The 20,938-nt window shown below is 33.7% G+C and overlaps 2 protein-coding genes across 3 annotated transcripts; one reads left to right on the forward strand and one right to left on the reverse strand.

Moving 5' to 3' along the window:
* Nucleotides 1-6,441: 6,441 nt before the first annotated feature.
* Nucleotides 6,442-8,527, forward strand: LOC21392663 (exopolygalacturonase). The gene is made up of 4 exons (XM_010094833.2): nt 6,442-6,640; nt 6,760-7,068; nt 7,646-8,161; nt 8,291-8,527. The coding sequence occupies exons 1-4, from the start codon at nt 6,518-6,520 to the stop codon at nt 8,525-8,527; spliced, it is 1,185 nt and encodes a 394-aa protein (XP_010093135.1). The 5' UTR covers nt 6,442-6,517.
* Nucleotides 8,528-13,564: 5,037 nt separating this feature from the next.
* Nucleotides 13,565-20,513, reverse strand: LOC112090942 (protein FAR-RED ELONGATED HYPOCOTYL 3). Of its 2 annotated transcripts, none has more exons than XM_024163426.1 (9): nt 20,353-20,513; nt 15,033-17,245; nt 14,881-14,937; nt 14,702-14,770; nt 14,545-14,613; nt 14,365-14,433; nt 14,221-14,271; nt 14,041-14,120; nt 13,565-13,923 (listed from the first exon to the last, which is right to left on the reverse strand). In XM_024163426.1, the coding sequence occupies exons 2-8, from the start codon at nt 17,202-17,204 to the stop codon at nt 14,064-14,066; spliced, it is 2,544 nt and encodes an 847-aa protein (XP_024019194.1). In that variant the 5' UTR covers nt 17,205-17,245; nt 20,353-20,513; the 3' UTR covers nt 13,565-13,923; nt 14,041-14,063. The 2 variants fall into 2 exon arrangements, with proteins under 2 accessions (XP_024019194.1, XP_024019195.1); XM_024163427.1 differs by having other exon boundaries at nt 13,566-13,923; nt 14,545-14,607.
* Between the last annotated feature and the right edge of the window lie 425 nt (nt 20,514-20,938).

Consider the following 20,938-nt stretch of genomic DNA (forward strand, 5'->3'; position numbering starts at 1 on the left):
TCCGTGTATGGTGCAATGTAGCCTCTCCACGTTGTCGCCGACTACCCAAGGCTTAGAACGGAGAGGGGGGGTTGGGGCGCGATTCCACCGACAACCCAAGGCTTAGAACGGAGAAGAGGAGGGGGGGAGGGGGGCCGAGGGAGAGATCGGAGAAGAGGGGGGGTCGAGGGAGATTGGAGAAGAGGGGGGGTCGGGGAAAATGGAAAGGGGAAGGAAAAACGATTGAGGATCGTTTTTAGTTTTACTGACTTTTTGGGAATAAGTAGAAAATGTTTTCAATTTTTGTTTTTCAAGAAATGTGGTGCCAAATGTGTTTGTGAGAGTATTTTCATTTTTTAGTTCTCAAAAAAACGTTAAAACGGTTTTAGAGATGATTCCAAACATACCCTCTTCGAAGACAATGATTAAAAAATTGACATTTTTACTGAATTTTTGAGAAAATGTTTGTATTTTGAAAGTATTAATATGAAAATTTAATATGAAAATTGGGTGTAGTCTTTTTTTTTTAAAAAAAAATATCCTAAAATTTCCATCAAAATTTTTTGCAATTATAGATATTTTTATGGAAATTTCTATTTTTAAGAAAAATGTACTATTAAATGACTTAATGTCGTAGAAAATTTACGAAAGTTTCGTGAAAATATCTATAAATTATCATAGAAATTTCCTGTAATTTTATATATATTTTTTTAGTTTACTTTTTTAAAATGTTCAAAATAATATAAGAAACTATTCAAATATCATGTCTTGGTATCAATATTATTAAAACTAAAAAACGTGTTCAAAATGAAAAATACTTACGGGCACACCGGTGTTAAGCACTACTACTAATAGAAGGTTTATCCTACCTATAAGTCCCACGTTGTGGGACCCATATTCTATTAGAGGGTTGTGTTGAGCACTATCGGTGCCCAAAAGTATTGTTTGTTCAAAATACCTTCTAACCTCATAGGAGCTCCTTTTAGTGTTAATAATTTTCATCTTGTATGAAACCATATATGTAAGGTATATGTATTAGTTGACTTTCAGCTATTTTACTTAATCTGTAAATGGCTGCTTAGCATTTATGGTATTATGATCACACTTTACCCTGCATATTTACTAAATAATTAGTATTTTGATTGAGAGTTTTATCTAATAATTAGTATTTTAATTGAGAATTTTATCTAATTAATGTATTATTATTTATTTTAGGGTTTCATAAAGTTTCATTTGAAAATAAATGTTGTAGTACATATTTCTGCTTTTTATGTCAATTTCTACCAATATCGATATTTACGTCGATATTTCTATAAAAAAAATGTACTAATATTTTCATAAATATCGATATTTTCATCATTGTTTGGAGGTTGAATTTTACAGAGAAAAAACTTCGAAGGAAAGGGGGGGAGGAAAACGTAAAAAATTTTAACCAATTTTTTTTTCTTTTCTTTTACTGAGATAATTTTCATCATGTTTGGAACCTTAAGAAAGCTTGTAGGAAAATATAGAAAATTTTTCACGTTTGACGTCAGTATCATTAAGCCCTAATCCTTCAGAGATCTTCTCCTCGATCGGCTCATTTCGCCCATGTCTCCAAAGCTTTTTTGGCATTTTTAGCCGTCTGTTGCGAGATCTAGTATGGTGGAGGATGATGGCAGCGCATGCAAACTCACACCGAGGAAGATACCCAATTGACGCTGACATATCTCCTCGCCAGATAAGAGAGAGATCGCGCCGAGGAGAAAGAGAGATGGCAAAGAAGAGAGACTCTCTCGCGAGAAGAGAGAAATTTAAGATTTCTTGTGATAGAATTTTAGTTTCCATCTAAAATTTGGGTGAGAAATTCAAATCCACATTTATTATATAATTTTTAGATAGTTTCTTTAATAGGGCCTGAATTTATAAACTATTATGATTCTATATTTTGAGCTGTTAAATTTGTATTAAAAACTATTTGTTATGTGTACTTTTTTAATTTGATGTAATTTTTTAATTTAATATAATTTTGATAAAATCTAACGGTCAAAATAAGACCCTACCAATAGGGAGGCCTGAATGGAGAAATTCTAAATTTTTACTTCAATTTTTTCTTATTATTTTCTCATGTTCAAACATAAGTAAATTTAAAATCCCAGTATTATTTTTTTCCTCCATAAAATTTTACTTCTAAACAGGGGCTGAGGATCAATCTGTGAACAATAATAATGAGTAGGAGATTTTTTTTTTAAAGTAAATTGCACCGTTGTACTATAAACTATCCTGTTTTTTTAGTTATGGAACCCAAACTTTCAATTTTAGTAAAATATATTCAAAATATTTAAAATCAATAGCATTTAAAGTGTGATAGTTGATGACATTATCATATTGATAATTTGAGACACAAGGTGTTTATACATGACACGACTTGAAAAATAACGCTTTTTATCTTTTATGTGCAAATCTCGTATTTTAAAACGTTAGTTTGATAACATTAATTAACTATTAGATCTCAATTACTATTGATTTTAAAGTGCATTTTGTCAAATTAATAATTTGGAGTCCATTATAAAAAAACGAAGAGTTTAGATGCAATAGTACAATTTACTAAAAAAAAAAAAAAAAGTAACTCGAGTAAGACACGATCATGAACCAATTCTTATTAAGTTCCATTAAATTGTTGTATTCTTTAATTTGTGTGACATAACAGTTTAGCACTGTATCCCATCCCACTTAGGAAACTGTATCCCATCCCACTTGGGATATGTTGATATATTCTATGGTATAATTTTCCAATGAAAACTTTATTTTTAATAAATCAATGAGGAGATTTGTTGAAGGGTTTAAGTACCAATGTTATGATGAGATTTTATAATGGCAAGCGACATAATTTGACTATTAATCAAAATTTCCATACCGCATGACGTGATTTCGATTGAAGGATCGATCATTTTAGTTTCCATTGGCGGTCCTCTTATTTACTTATAGTCATAGACTGCTTTTCTTTTCAATTTTGAATTTTGGATGTCATTAATAATACGGAAGACTAAAATAATGGCATATTTTTCAGATATATATATATATATATATGTGTGTGTGTGTGTGTGAACATCTAATCTTATAGATTAATAAGAAGGAAGAATGTGCTTACATGAATTTTGTACTTCCACTTGAATCCAAGGGTTCACATTAATTAATACTTCTTTTACTTTAAATTAAATAATGGCAAGCGACATAATTTGACTATTAATCAAAATTTCCATACCGCATGACGTGATTTCGATTGAAGGATCGATCATTTTAGGCCCCGTTCACTTCGCTGATTCGAGTTTTTCTACAGTAAAAAGCTCTCACAAACAATCACATCTAACTTTTTTACTACAGTAAAAAGCTCTCACATAAAGTCACATCTCAACTCGAATTCTAAACTCGCATCAGCGAAGTGAACGGGGCCTTAGTTTTCATTGGCGGTCCTCTAATTTACTTATAGTCATAGACTGCTTTTCTTTTCAATTTTGAATTTTGGATGTCATTAATAATACGGAAGACTAAAATAATGGCAAATTTTTCAGATATATATATATATATATGTGTGTGTGTGTGTGTGTGTGTGTGAACATCTAATCTTATAGATTAATAAGAAGGAAGAATGTGCTTACATGAATTTTGTACTTCCACTTGAATCCAAGGGTTCACATTAATTAATACTTCTTTTACTTTAAATTAATTGTCAAGATTTCTCCACTTGGCTTATCATACACCTTACACTTCTATATATATATATATATATATAAAATTAAGAATTGAAGAGGAATAAAATTATTACTTCAATTTTTTCCCTACTATCATTCATTATCAACTATAAATACCATACCATCATCATGCATATATCCATGATATACTACTATGACATATGTAATAAATTATACCACTTGGATTTATCAAATAAATAAATAAATACCACTTGGATAAATAATAGTGCTTCTATGTGATCATCTGCATTGGACCTTTTTTTTCAACTATGATTTTAATAGATATTTTTAAATTACTTTATTGAATTTATTTTCTCAAATATGTTCAAAAAATTTTAACTATATTTACTATTTATGTATTTTTTAACTATATTTTCTTTTAAGTATTCTTGGATAATGTTTCTCATTAATTTTTTATGTGCAACTCGCTAAGCATTATGTTTTTTTAAAAAAAAATATGACTTTAATTGTTTTTTTTTCAAACCTTTTAACTAAACTTCTGACTTTCCAAAAACTATTGTACTATTGTACTTAATTTAATAAAACTTTACAGATTTTTTTTTTTCAAAAATAAAGTACAAAGTACCGTAGGCACTATAATACTAGTTAATTACAAAAATTTAAATCAAGAATGATCCGCATTCGAAAAGGATCAACCATGGATGCATGGATTGTGGCAACTTGGTATGGCTAATGATAACTCTCTGGAGGGGGGGCTCACGATAATATGCTTCATAATAATATAATTTATTAGTAAAGATCACATTTCATATCATAGTCCAAGTCTCACGATAAATGTTACTAGCATCAGAAGTAACAAATAACATATTAACCCGTGGTATTAGAAGTTGAACTTGAACTAAATTTTTTCTGATTGGAGCTAATCCTATTTAAGCTAAACAATCAGAGATACAAATTACAATTCAATACCCTTTACAGAAGATGCAAAAACTCTAGTTAATCTGTTTTAGACTCTGAATAAGATTTCACATAAAATAGACTGGAAACAAGATGAAAGAACAGAATACTCTATATTGTTTTTCCAGATACAAAAAGAGCAGGTTTTTAAGATTTTTAAGTTCACATTCATACAATTTCCAAAAGCTTCATCTGATTTTAAAAGGATTTGCTCTCTCTAGTCTCTGCAAACGTATATCTTGAATGCAAGCATATCAAGATTTTATAAGTTCTGTAAAACTTAAATAATTTTTTTTTTCTCTTTAGGTTTTTTATCCCTCGACAATCTATATATATGGACGCGTTTTTAACAGTTACGTTTTCACTAGTTGTCACGTCTAAATATAGAAATTTAATGACGTCACCTGGTAAAAAATCTAATTTCATTATATATATATATATATATATATATATTGGTAAAGTCTTCAATCTGGCACTAGATTAGAGCGGCACATGTATATTTCCTTTAAAAACATGTATATTTCCTTTAAAACATGTATAATGTGGAGAGACATATAATTTATCTAAACATCTATATACATATTTTAAAAGAAAATATACATGTTTTTAAGAAAATATACATGTGCCGTTTTAATCCGGTGCCGAATCATATATATATATATATATATATATATTAGTTTGAAATTTCATTAAAACTACTTTCTCACAATGTGCATCATTTTTTTTTTTTTTTGGATTGTTATTGTCAATCATAGTAAAAATAAATAAATGGATAATCTCACACCAAAACAAACAGCCAAAACAGAAGATCAATCACCCAAATAAACGACACCACAAATCATACCCCAACAAACCAGAAATCAAAACTAGGAGATCAAGCAATGCAAATGAAGGAATCAATGAAAAAGTTCCTTACAAAAAGCCACATCATCATTATCATAAATAAGAAAAGATTCTGAAAATTTTGAAGACAGCAAGGAAAATTTTAAATAATAGAGCAATAATGGAAACAAATGACGATTATATATTTGTTTGGATAATCTACGGCCCAACTCTCACAGTGTGCATCATTTTTGTTTTGTTTTGTTTTTTTTTTGGATTGTTAGTGTCAATCATAGTAAAAAAAAAATGAATAATCTCACACCAAAACAAGCACCAAAAACAGAAGACCGAGCACCCAAACAAACGACACCACCAATCATATACCCCAACAAACCAGAAACCAAAACTAGAAGATCAAGCAATGCATATAAAGGAATCAATGAAAGCTCCTTACAAAAGCCATAATCTAACCCAAACAAAAAATAATAATAATAAATCATATTTTTCAAAAGGAAATTCAGAGAAAATATAAAAAAAAAAAAAAAAAAAAACAGATCACCATCATCATCTTACAAATGACGATAAATTTGTTTGGACAATCTACGGTCCTGATTACTGAAGGTTTCAAAGTGTAATATTATAATAATTGATTAATCTACGGCCCTAGTTTTCAAATTTTTTTTTTCCCTTAAAAGTCTTAAAATGTTACAAATGTTGCTTAATAATTCGTTCTAAAAAGAGGAATCAAATTATCTAAGCGTCAATTGGTAATTCCAAAACAGAAAAGTAGGAAGATCTTAGAAGCCATTTACCTGCAATATGACTCATGGTCAATATTTTACGAGGATTAGAGGCCATAGAGTTAAATTTGGAGAGTTTAATCCAAGGCAATGCTAAAATTGGTTAAAGAATTGAGAGATGTTGAGTGCTCTAATTGAACTATATATTTGAAGGGATTGAAACGAAACTCAAATCTCAGCACTAACTAAGTCCTCCAATTGATTAAAGTTTGCGAAAAGATAAAGGGCAAAAATAATTATTTATAGAAGGTAGAAAACAGCCTGAATATGGGTCTGAAAATGAACACAATTGAGATTGTTTTATTCATGTTGGTAGCGTCAAATCTTTCAAACGCCCAAGTCTTTGACGTGACCAAAAATGGTGCAAATGCAAAAGTGGATATTACTCAGGTACGCTTAATTTGATTGGCTCCTTAAAATAATTACATTTTCTAATTCATATTGTACCCTTGTTCATTTGGCACGTTGTAATAAATATTGTTGCATTTATATTCATGTCATGTTCTTAGGCTTTGCTGAAAACTTGGAAACAAGCGTGTGCAACAAAGAGTCGAAGTCAAGTGTTGATCCCAAAAGGGACATTCAAAGTGAGCCAAGCAACTTTCCAGGGGCCATGCAAGGCTCCTATTGAGTTCAATCTGCAAGGCACATTGCTGGCCCCGGCGGTCGACGGCAATTTCAAAGGCGGAGATAGCTGGATTTCTTTCGAACACATCGACTCCCTCACCGTCACCGGCGGCGGAACCTTCAACGGCCAAGGCAAAACCGCTTGGGGCAAGACGTGCACCAGTAGTCAGTATTGCGGCAACCTTCCCATTGTAAGCTCCTCCAGGCATTACCTAATTAAGAGTCTATCAAAAGCAGCTGTCTGTCTCTACATCTAACAATTTCAAACTTAGTATGAGAAAAATACAAGGGATAATTTCATTTTTAGTCTCAAACTATAGTCAAATTCTATTTTCATTCGACTACTAAAATATCGATGAAAAAAAGGCACGACTTCCTTTATAATTGTCGTCCCCAAACATATAAATTTTCAAATTAACTTCAACTTAACCATATATGGTCCGCTTATGTCTTCTTCACTCAAGATTTTAACAATCGGGCGGATTGATGACTAATTTGGAACACTTTCATAGATCGAAGACCATTTTTGAGATGTTTGAAAGTCAAGTGTCAAATTAGGATTTATCCTATAATTCGTAGATTAGAAATAGGATGAACCCAAAATCAGAAGATTCAAAACGATTAATTTATTGCAAATAACTATAGGATTTGTCCGATAATAATTTGCGGGTTTGTGTTAATTTGAAGATATGAAATAAATTTTCAGTTTACTAATTATGTACTTACAATCTATCATAATGTTTAGTCTACTGACACATTAGTAAACAGAATGTCAGATTCAACTTCCTTACGAACTCAGTAGTCCAATATGTGACGTCGTTGGACAGCAAGCAATTCCATGTGAACGTTCTGGGGTGCAAGAACATCACATTCCAACATTTCAAAGTCTCAGCCCCAGGTGACAGTCTCAACACGGACGGAATCCACATCGGTCGTTCAACCGACGTCAAAGTCCTCGACTCGAACATCCAGACCGGCGACGACTGCATCTCGATTGGCGAGGGTAGCCAGCAGGTAACCATCAACAAGGTTAACTGCGGACCTGGACACGGCATTAGCATAGGAAGTCTCGGAATGTATGCAAACGAAGAGGCCGTGAAAGGCGTGTTCGTCAAGAGCTGCACCCTCAAGAACACCCAGAACGGAGTCAGAATCAAGACATGGCCCGATTCGCAACCGGGAACGGCTTCAGACATGCACTTTGAGGACATACAATTGGATAATGTAGGCAATCCGATTGTAATAGACCAAGAGTACTGTCCATGGAACAAATGCAACGCAAAGGTAGCAATTCATTGTATAATGAACTCTTCTTTTTTTTCCCGAAAATACTGATGTCAGAGAAAGTAAGCACATCCCAACTAGGTCGGTAACGTAATGTTTGATCAATGATTTTGTATGAATATTTTACAGGTTTCATCTAGAGTTAAGCTCAGCAATATCAGCTTCAAGAACATTCGGGGAAGTTCTTCAACTGCTGTGGCTGTGAAGCTTGTTTGCAGCAAAGGCTATCCATGCCAAAATGTGCAACTTTCGGATATTAATCTTTCATACAAAGGAAGCGAAGGCGCGATCACGTCGGAGTGTAAGAACGTGAAGCCAATATTGTCTGGCAAAGAGAATCCACGAGCATGCATTACCAGTGCTTAGACATCTAAAATATTGTTGTATAGAAGTTAATTAGTGAATATATATATATATATATATATATATATATATATATATAACACACACACACACACACACACATATATATATATATATATGCATGTGTTCGCTGAAAGAACACACACGTATAGGTATATCTTTATAGCGTCCCTTTCATGCCCAACAGCATGTTGTGGAGATTGTACTACAGCTCGAGAGACTTTAAAATTAAATAAAATTTGGATCCTTAATTAACCTTGTTAAAGTTGTCGACATCGATTAATTTTGTTTTGTAATAAGTTCTTGAGTTTTTCTCTACACATTGTTTTGTGGCCATTTGTTAAGAATACCCCTGAAATAAAGTCACATTTTATTCCTACTCATTAATATTAACTCATATATTATATCTTTTAAACTAGAATTAGTAAGGGATAGAGTTTTTTTAAAAAAGATACTTTTAATAAGTTAGGAACTTAAGTAGATAGAATCTGTAATTTTCTCTTTTTTTTTCTTTTATAGGAGTTTCTCTAGTAGGTCCAAAAAAACAAACCACCAATAATTTTTTATTTTCAATCGTTATCAGAAACGGTCTATTCTGCATCCTTTTTCAACATGATGTAATTTTAATCAGATACAACTGCCAAAAATTAACTCTATCGGTAAAAGTCCATTCTTTCTTGCGTCAAATAATTTTTATTTGGGCATTTCTTTTTCTTTTTTTTTTGAATAATTACACAAAATGATCTTTTTTAGACTTCATGTTGTAGATATATCTCTAATTTAATTAATAATGTTGTTGATGTTATGAAAAATATTAGCATCATTTTTTCTGCCACTTGCTACATTTCATATTTGATACGTGTACTCTATTATCCCATTTGTATTTAATTAATAATATATTATATTAATAGAATCCACGTGAGTGACAAAAAAAGTGACAGAAAAAATGATGTTAACATTTTTCTTTTAAAATTATTGAGATAATATTATTATTTTGCATGTACTCTTCTAAACTAGAAAGTTATGAATTTGTATCACTGATTTTTAGAAATGATTAACAAAAGTAGAGGCATATGCCACATAGGTTATTTAGGTTAAACAAAAATTACTATTTATAATAAGAATTTAGGAATATCATTAGGGTTTTTTAAGATGTAAAATAATAAAATACTTTTAAACTTTTTAATTCCATATTTTTAAGTGCTATTATAATATATAATATATATTTGTATTAAAAATAATTTTAAAAATATACTTATACGTATATCGAGGGCAGGGGAGTCTCTCCCCCATTTTGCGAGACATAATACGCTCATATATCTGTTCTAATTCTCATTTAACACCTCCATATTTGTTTTATATAGGTCTCGTTCATTTCACCGATTCGAGTTTTCAGTTTTAGGTTTCTACAATAAAAAGCTCTCAGAAAATGTCACATCTAACTTTTTCTGCTACAGTGAAAAGCTCTCAGAAAATGTCACATCTAACTTTTTCTGCTACAGTGAAAAGCTCTCAGAAAATGTCACATCTTAACTAGAATTGAAAACTCGAATCCGCGAAGTGAACGAGGCCTTAGAGTGAGTATCTACCGATACACATACTTGTGGGTAAAAAGCTCATCTCTAAAAGCTAAAACAGGCATTATCTTTTACAATATATTCATGGTGAGAGGCCATAACTTTTGCCTCAAAAGATGAAACTAGAAAAATTGGTCATTCATACTAGTTAACTAAAAGTAACCGTGTTTGTATGATGAAAAAAGGGTTTTATATAAGGGAGTTTTTCCGGTGTTTTCTACTTTTTGAGAATAACGGTGTTCACTGCCTCTTCAGTCGTTAGATCTGGTCAAAATCACACTAAATTGAAAAAGCATGCAGAATAGATAAATTTTGATACAAATCTAATAATTAAAAAGTAAAACACCAATATTCTCAAAAAGAAAGAAACACCAAAGAAAATCCGTTTATATAAACGTCATCATCACAACTACAACCATGTAGTATGTATAATGGCTGTAGAAAGGTACATTATATGACCATGTACAGTTATATGTAACAATTTGCGATTAAATCTAGCATTTAAGATATCAAACAAAAAAAAAAGAATTTTTTTTTAAATTGACCATTAAAAGTTAGGGAGTTTCTCTAATAAGACCAATATAAATGAATTATCAATAGTTTTCTACTTTTCAGTTATTAAATCTGTATCAAAACTAGTACTATCGGTAAGAAAGTCTAAGGAAAAAAGTCTTTAAAAATTAATATGAAATCAATATTGTCCATTGTATTCAGTATTGCCCTTTTTGTTTTTAATGAAGAAAAAGTGCAAAACTACTCTTTTATAATAATGACCTTTCTGTTATTGACCTCCTTGTTCATAACTATCCCTTTTTTAAAATAGATACAATAACTTAAACAGAAGGAGCAATATTGAACAAAATAGTGTTCCATCCTTCTAATCTGAAGGTTAATTCCGAAGGTTTACACATGTTTTGACCATTTTACAAAAAGAGATAAATACTCATCATAGTATATGGTTCTACATCTTTATCATTTATTTTTTATTAATATTTTTTTAATTAAATAATTATATTAGTTAAAAAAGTATTAATAAATAATAAGGAATAAAAATACAGTTACTTTTTAAGAATTAATCCTAGAAAAATTTCTGATGACGTGATTTTGATTGGAGGATTATATTAGTTTCAATTTCTGATCCTTATTTGCCTAGTTATACTTATAAATATAGATTATAGAAAACTTTTCTTTTGTTTTGATACTTGGGGATTGCCATTATACGGTAGAGTAAAATAATGGCAAGGTTTTCAAAAATATTTGTGAACATCTCATTAATTACAAAAATTTATAAGGATAAATTGATTTTTTAGTACCTGTATTATATAAAACATGCCGTTAACACTCTCTCGGAAATTAAAAAAATTAATTTACTCTATGTTTTTAATAATATTAAAATAATATCTTTAAATTTTAAAAAATTTCTTTTAGGCACCATGAGTTTTTTAGATAAAAATGTCTAAATTGCCCTTCTCATTAATTTATTTCAAATTAATTTTGTACAAAATGTATGAAAAAATCACCGCAGAGAACCTTAAAATAAATTTATATATATAAAAAACTCAGATTTAAAGTCATTTATATTTAAATTTTTAATTTAAATTAATATATAATTTTATATAAAAATATTATACTGTAATAAAAAAATTAAATATAATTATTTTAAAAAAAAATTAATTGACAAAATTCAAATTCTAATCTCTCGGTAAAATGAACGGTCTTAATCTTCTTCCGTTCTTTCTCATTCAATCTGAAAACATGAAGTAAAATTCAAGCAACCAACAAAATCCACAAAAAGAATATAACTGCTCAAATCATCAATCACAAAACAGAATCAAACAATGAAATAAATCAGACCACAAAACAAAACAAATCGTCAATCAACATCGAAACAAATCAGATCACGAAACAAGAAAACAAATCATCAATCTGCTCCACAACGCCGTTTTGAGGAGCATCGCTCTCGAGGAGGCGATTGCTCCTTCGGAGGCGGCGTTGATGACGTTCAGTTCCCTTAGAAAACCTTGGGTTTTCGTTCCCGTACTATAGAGGTTTGATGGAACTTGTGGGGGCGAGGTTGCTAGCGCGAGGCTTACGGTGGAGGGCAGAGGTGGCTCGCGAGGGAGGAGGTGGCTGGTGCGGAGGCTCCCTGTGAACGGCGAGGTCGGTCGCGCAGAGGCTAGCGATGGAGGCAGAGGTGGCTCGCTGAGGCGGAGATTCTGCTACAGGGGTGGCGACTTTGATAACTTTATTTCTCTCTCTCTCTCTCTCTCAATCTCAAACCAGATTTGATATTTGGGGGGGGGGGGGGGGGGGGGGGGGGGTGGCAACCCGCGACGTTAGGGAGGTCGCAGACGGTGGCGACCCGCGACGTTAGGGGGGCGCAGACGGTGGCGGCCCACGACGTTATAGGGGTTGCAGACGGTGGGGACCCGCGACGTTGGGGGAGTTGCAGACGGTGGGGACCTGCTACGTCTACAATGTTGGCTTTCCGGCCTCACTCGAGGGAGGGTTGCAACGGCGGGGACTCGCGACGTTTTGGAGCGACGACGGTGAGGGTGCTAGGGCGGGGACCGCGATGGTGAGGGCCTGCGGAGGTGAGGAGTGGCGGTGGTGAGGGCCTGCAGAGGTGAGGAGTACCGGTGGAGGCCTTCAGATTTCCAGTGGTGAGAAGAACAGTGGTGTGTTGTGTGTGAGTGAAATGCTTTTGAGATTCCTAGAATCTGACGTGTTATTCAGATTATCTCATTTTGGGTAAAATAAATTCCATGGTTTGATATTTTTGAGAATTTAAAAATCACAATTTTTATACCCAGCATAATAATATAAGAAGATTCTCATTTCCACTCAAAAATTATCACATATCACGCTTCCTTAAAATTTCAAGATTTTAAATGAACATTCAGTTTATTTTTTGTTTACTTTTTGTTTTTTGTTTTGAATTTTTAACACATATTGTAAAATTTAATTATAGTAAATTACTAAGAGGGGTAATTTAGATATTTTATATCTCAAAAAGAGTCTCAACATACCTATATTATTTTAATATTATTAAAAATATAAAATACCAACAACGTATTTTGATATAATACAGGTACTAAATTGATTTTATTCCAAATTTATATCAAGAATTGAAGGGTCAACCATGGATGCACGGATATGGCAACTGATATGGGTAATGGTTTTTTATTTATTTTATTTTTTTGGGAGGGGCTCGTGATAATATGATTCATAACTAAAGCACATAAAGTCTAATTCTCATAACATCATTTAAGGCTTCAATATTTCATTTTGGTTCCTCTACTTTAAAACTTAAAAAACAAAATATCTAGAAAAAGTCATCAAAGTTGTAATGTTACTATTTTTGTTTTTGTCGTTTCCATGATGTAGAAGATTTTAAGAAAACGGGAAAAAAGAAAATAGAATGAACTAAAGTTACATGAGAGCGAACCAATTTCTGCTGGCTCATGCGCATAAAAAGTAACAACACACTAATCCGTGGTGGTAGGAATTGAACTTGAACTAAATTTTTTCTGATTGGAGCTAATCCTATTTAAGCTAAACAATCAGAAATACAAATTACAAAACAATACCCTTTACAGAAAATAAAAAAAATAAAAAAAAATAAAAAAACTCTAGGTAATCTATTTTTTGGACGCTAAATGAGATTTCACATAAGACTGGAAAAAAGATGAACAACAGCCTACTCTACATCATTTTACAGACACCAAAAGAGCAGGTTTTCTCTAGAGTGATGTCCTTCCATACAAGGCATGATAGACTCCTTTCTACAGAGAAATTAGCTTCAACAGATTGTCTCTCCACCTACACAATTGATTCATCCAAATTTATACTATATCTCCTGGTTTTTCAACTTTCAAGTAAAGGAATCGCTCAACAGCATAAAAGGAGTAACAAAGACATTGGCTTCCAACACATTACCTTCAGAGTGAATCCGGTGCTCCTCATCCATGTCTCGGTGCATCGTCGTGCAGAGATGCCGTTCTCACGTTGGGATCATCCTGCCATGGAAATAAAGCCGCATGGTGAGAAATTACTGCAAGTACAAAACTACAAACTAATTCTTAGAAGCTATAAGAATATTGCATCTAGCTAACGAACCCGAATGCTGTAAGTGAAACCAGCTGGTGCTCGGAAAAAATCCATCTGTCCCTGCAAGCATGATCCAACAATGTGTTAAACGCCACCAACTAGCACAGCATCATGGACTCAGAATTTAGAATGGGGTTACAGAATACACTATACCAGCCCATGTATGCTTTGTTGAGCACTGTAATATCCATCGTGGCTTGGGGCTATTGAGTTTAACTGTCCCTAAAATGATTCAAACCAGAATATTATAATCACATGATTCATACTCACTATGTTTGTTTTTTTTGGTAATTAGTACTTCGTTGTACATTATTATCATAATAAACGACTCACAAGCCCCTGAATGGTTTGTTGACTGCCATAATAATTATCCCGCGTTGGTGCCATCAAGTTCAACTGTATCTTGCAAGGAAAAGAGGTAAAATTACTTATCAGGCTTATCAGGGTACATAAAGTATACTTTTACATGCATATTCATTGTTCATCATACCATTCCTGGCACGCCCTGCTGTGCACTATAATAGCTATCGAGAGTTACTGCTCTAGAGTTTAACTTCTCCTGAAAATAAGATTCCAATTAGAAGATAGTATTAGTTATTGTAATACTAATTGAAATGCACATTAAACTATTTCATAACAAATGCTCAGTAATCAGGAAATAGGACAAACCATTTGTTGCAAGCTGTCTTGTGTCCCAACAGTAATAACATCCGGCTCAAAACTCACCTGCAAATAGAGAATGCCATTATTATCAGCCAACAGGAATATAATCTGCCCCAAAAAAGGAAAAACAAAGACATATCATGAGTTAGCCAGCTAACCTTTCTTTTCTTCGCTGGGGTCCTTTTTTTATTTGTCTTGCCAATACTTTTGCTTTGGGCATCCTCTTCAAGGCTCAGTAGGCCATGAGTGGCTGATGGACCAGCTTCTGCAAGACTTCTAGTAGAATTATTCACACTCGTGCAATTTCCAAAAGCTTCATCTAGTGCACGGCAAGCAAGACTATAACTCTCATGTGATAGAGAACCTTCTTCACTCAATTTCATCGCCCGTTGACATAAATCATTGTACCGCTGCACCCTAGATTGTACTTGGTTGGATTCTTCTCCTGTCAAATGCCTGTTCTTTGCATCTTTTGTCCATCTTTTTAAAATATATTGGGCTGGGATGGCAGACACGCCACAAATTTGGAGAACAATCAGAGCATGTCTACAAAGATAACCCTTGTATTCAAATAACCTGCATAAACAAGAAACTTCTGACTTCATCTCATTCCACGAAACAAGGAAGTCTTGGTTCTTTTCAAAATCTTGAACTCGAAACACAACGCCCATCTCATCTTGTCTTTCCTTCTTTGGATGACAAGCAACCGCACCCACAACCTCAACTTGAAATCTCTTGAACACAGCATTTGTATAAACCCCAGAAACAGTTTTCTCGAAAGGGGAAGGAGACCTTAATGTGGGCTGCTTGTTCCACATATCAGAATCTGCCTTAGCTTCCTCTTCATACCTGTCTTGTAAAATTGTTTCATATTGTTTAAAGAACTCTTGAACAGTGGTCTTCTTATGCACGTACTTGTCAAAATAGTAGTTTACGCTCTCAGATCGTTGTATGGTAGACATTCCAGCTAAAAGAGCCTCCCTCATGAATGTTGGAACCCATTGTTTTCTATCTTCATACAATGAGTGAACCCATTCATCATCTTTGAGTTCAAATTTATCAAGAATTTTCCACCACCTCTTTTCAAATTCTTCAACTGTCCATGACCTGTAAATGCATTTTTCAAATTTTGCCATGAAATTTTCATGTCGTTTAATTACATGACCAAGATTTTCAGTAACCTTCCCCAATATGTGCCATAAACAAAAGCAATGATGAACACTTGGAAAGACCTGTGAAATAACTGATTTCAACACTCTGTCATGGTCACTTATAATAACCTTTGGTGCTTGACCACCCATTGCATTCAGCCACGTCTGCATTAACCAAGAGAGTGTCGATGCGCTTTCATCTGATAACAAAGCACATCCAAGCAACATGAATTGATAGTGTTGATTCACTCCAATAAATAGAGCAAGAGGCATCTTATATTTATTTCTAATATAGGTGGTATCAAAGGACACTACATCACTGAAATTGGTATAGTCATGCCTGCTTTTGGCATCAACCCAGAACAAATTTTTGAGACGTTGATCTTCCCCCAAATCTATCACATAGAAGAAGTTAGCATTCGCATTCTGCATGTGTGTGAAAAAATCAAGCAAAATCTTCAAATCTCCTCCCTCTAGTGCCAAATTTCGACCTTTATCAAATGGATTTTTGGGGTCATTTTTCAAACAAAGCACATTTTTGTACTCAGCAAATTGCCTAGCCATGGCAGCATACATCTTTCTTGTCTGCTCACTAACAGCTTGTGCCGGTAACAGTTCGTGGTTATGATCCTTGATAAAGTTATGTATAACCCATTTCCCATCTAGCCTCCTCTTCACATGCATGCTAGCTTTACAGTCTGTCTTTGAACGTGATCGTCGACCAGTTGCATTTTCTGGGTCTTGTTTGGTTTGCCGGGAACGTGGTCTATCAAAGGATTTGTCGTACTCACGCTTGGTCCCATATCTCGAACAAGCAAACTTCGCATCGATGAATTCTCTTGATGTCTTTGACCGCCGGCTGTTTTGGATCGCAGTGTTGAATCCCATAGACCGGGCATACTCCTGATAGAAAGAATAAGCCTCCCCGTGTGATTCAAATTCCATACCAAAAAGCGGTTCAAGATTTGTATCTTCTTTAAAGACTACCACATTTGTCGTGGGAGAATTCAAATCTCCGCCATCTTCAGCCCTTACTTCATCTCCCATCTCAACAATACTTCCAGTCATAATATCTCCATTATGTAGTTTCTCGTCACGATCTAGCATGTTATCAATGGCACTTGGTTCTTCACCATCTTTGTCAGTCCCACCAGAAGGCAGCCTGAGATCTATGTCCATGATGAAAATAATTTACCACGAGGTTATGATTTCAGGGATACCTGAAAAGTTGACAGACAATCAACGTAAAATAATAACAGTGACATATCGATTCTTCTCAGCAAACTTATGCACCCAGCAAACAACTATCTAAGAGAAACCAGTAACACCAAAAACAAGCCAAATAAAGTAAACAGAGTCTGTAACCATATTGCCGTATAGTAACACTGCAATTGCTATTATGCAGGATTATAGTAACTATTCCATCCAACAAGCCCAAGCCAATAATAAAAGTGACCTTGTTCACTGAAAGTAATATCATGGAATTTCCCATCTTTTCATTCAACTTCTTATTAAGTGAGCTTAACGCAAGAAATGAAATCCAAGTATTTTTCAGCAATTTAACGGCCACATGCCAATTTGTTAATCAAGGAGAACAAAATTCCAGATAATGAGCATGATTACACAAATAGTGACCAGTAAACGTAATGATATAGCATTATAGGGAAAAAAAAAATATGAACGGAAATTAGTAATCACCTACTTATTAATTGAAGCGAAGACATAATGCTAAATAATATTTCTCTAGATTCCCAGTCACAAATAGTTCATAAGAATCTGGAAAATCACGCTCATTCAAAAATAATTCCTACAATACCAAGACAATCAATAGCTAAACAAGATCCCCTGCTCACTGTCTGCACTATATGCAACCTAAATCATGAACTTACATGCAAATAAATTCCATTTGTTTTTGTTCATTCTTTTCACTTGTACTTTCAGTTTTTCCTATTTTACGATCTTTTTTCCAGGTACAGAGAAGCTACGACGAACCTACATATGGTATTTATAGATTTAGAAAAGGCATATAATAGGGTACCGAGGGAAGTTTTATGGTGGGTGATAGAAAAGAGAGGAGTGCATGTGAAGTATATCAAGGTAATTAAGGACATGTACGATGGGATGGTCACGAGTGTGAGAACTGTTGGAGGCTACACGGCAGAGTTCCCCATTCGAATCGGCCTTCATCAAGGATCTGCTCTTAGTCCTTATCTTTTCACCATTGTGATAGATGAGCTTACAAGAGAAATCCAAGATAGAGTTCCTTGGTGTATGCTTTTTACAAACGATATAGTTTTAGTCGATGAATATAGGGAAGAAGTTAACCGTAAGTTAGAACTGTGGAGACAAGACTCTCGAGACGAAGGGATTTAAGTTAAGTAGGATGAAAATTGAATACATGCATTGAAGGTTTTGTAACTCAAGTAATCAGAGTGATGGAATTTCTTTAGATGGTGTGGAGATTGGGGCATCTAGAAAGTTTAGGTACCTTGGGTCTATAGTGCAGTACGAATGAGATATAGAAGAGGATGTTCAACATAGGATTAAGGCAGGGTGGGTTAAGTGGAAGAATGCTACGGGAGTTTTATGTAATGGCAAGATGCCTATTAAGTTGAAAGGAAAGTTATATAGGATTGCAATCCGTCCAGCTATGTTATATAGTAGTGAATGTTGGGCCATTAAAAGACAACATATATATAATATGAGTGTGGCAGAAATGCGTATGTTAAGATAGATGAGTGGCCATACCAATAGATGATAAGAAGCGCGAATGCCGCTTGAGGTGGTACGGACATGTCCAACATAGACCGTTAGAAGCACCAGTTCGCGCTTGAGAGGACATTTTTATACCTAATACTAGGAGAGAGGGGAAAACTAAGAATTACGTGGACCGAAGTAGTTAAGAATGACATTCTAGATTTAGGCCTTCAGAAAAATCTAATTTCGAACATAGTTGCGTAGAAAAGTAAAATCCATATAACCGACCCCAATAAAGATGGGATTAAGGCTTGTTGTTGTTGTTGTTGTTGTATGATATTTTTCCAGGTGGACTTCCTCTCCTGCTTACGTTGTACTTTACTATTCATTTTGTCTTAATGAAGTTTTGTTTCTTTTCAAAATTTTAAAAACAAAAAATTAAAAAAAAAAATATGTCTAATATCTATTCCCAAATATCTTCTTTACTATAAACACAGCAGTATATATCAATGTCAATGTGCATTCTCATCTTTGGATCTCCTCACCATAGGAAAGTATCAACAACCACAGAACAGTTTAGAGCTTTGAAAAACCTACATGTTGCAATAAAGTTTTAAGCCACAAAAGATATTCTTTAAAAACATTCAAAGTTCAACGTTCATAGTTCAAAACATTTCCCTGTTGTATAATAAAATCTTCCAGCAATTCACGATTTGGTATCGTTATAGAACTCCGTTATCTAAAACACTGGCTGGTCCTTATCCTTGCATCTCAAACAAAATCTTCCAGCAAATTAATTAAAAAAAAAATGAACAAAATGTAACATTAAATAAATATCTAAAACTAACACAATAGTTCGTGTTAACAAGCAAATGTTGAACTAATTGAAGCATAAAGACATTGAATTTTGAATGTATCTAATACGTTTGCAACTTCGACAATGCTACAGAATTTATGTATTCAACAACAAGAATAGAATTCAAAGTACAAGTACATGTGGTTTTTATCTTCCACATCTGGTTATATATATGACATCAAAATTATTCAGCTTTAGGAAACAATCCACACAAATATTGCATTAATGCACAAGTCTAGTTGTACCAGTAAAGTTTGAGGTCGACCCTGTTCACTAACTTAGCTTATCATAAACAAACCCATAAAGCGTCTACATGCATTTAAATGTGTATACACACATACACACACACACATACATATATATATATATATATATATATATATATTGTACACACTCATAAATACAAATCAAAACATCACATAACACCTATAATCTTAACATAAAACAGAAGGCAATTATTACACAGAAAAAAAAAAAGAAAAAGAAAAAAAAAGTTTCCACATTAAAAGGCAAAAGAAATTGAATTTAGAAGATAACGAAAACCCCACTGTAATCACACATATATATAATCTTTTCCGTTTCATTTTTACGGAAATCAATCAAAACTCTCAATACACCAATAACCACGAGTTGACGCCGCGAAAATCACCACGCGCAGAAGAACAATTTCAAGAAGAAGAAATAGAAACGGAAAAAATCGATTTTTATTTTCTCGGGGAAAAAAAAAAGAAGAAACAACAAGAGAAACGCAGAAAATTGGGGGGGAGAAAGTACCGGAGCTTGGAGATGGGGCTTTCGATCTGAGACGCACTGAGAGAGAAGATCTCCCACGCGAGGGGGAAGAGCGAGTGGACGTACGGATCTCTTCTTCTTTCGCTCCTTTTTTTTTCCCAATTCGTCTCGATTAGGGTTTCAAAAAACTTCCCTCTTCTCAATCTGACTCTCGCCTCCGAGCGTCGATTTCTCTCGCCTTTCCCTTTTTCTTTTCGCTTCATCCGCAGTGGTGTTCACGCGCGAGGCGCGTGGATGCACGACTAGGGGTATTTGTGTAAATTCGTGAAGGGGTGTAATAAGCTGGCAGCTTGTGTTTGGTAGTGGAAACGCGCGTGGAATGCCTGGCAGTCGGGCAAGTCAGCTTCCAACTCTTTTGGTCTGGCCTCCCTCCACTGGTCAAATATTTTTCTTTTCCGAATTTATTTTACCTTATTAATTTTCACATTAATGTTGAGAAAACACTCGCACGGCTTTCTAATACAACTCAAACCATTTTAATTAGGAAGAAATAGACAAATAGACAAAGATTTGAGATGAATTAAAATTAATAGGTTAATAGTTTATATAAGTTAATAAATATATTAAA

This window comes from Morus notabilis, unplaced genomic scaffold, assembly GCF_000414095.1.
Source record: "Morus notabilis unplaced genomic scaffold, ASM41409v2 Scaffold611, whole genome shotgun sequence".
In the NCBI taxonomy this organism is placed as follows: Eukaryota; Viridiplantae; Streptophyta; class Magnoliopsida; order Rosales; family Moraceae; genus Morus; species Morus notabilis.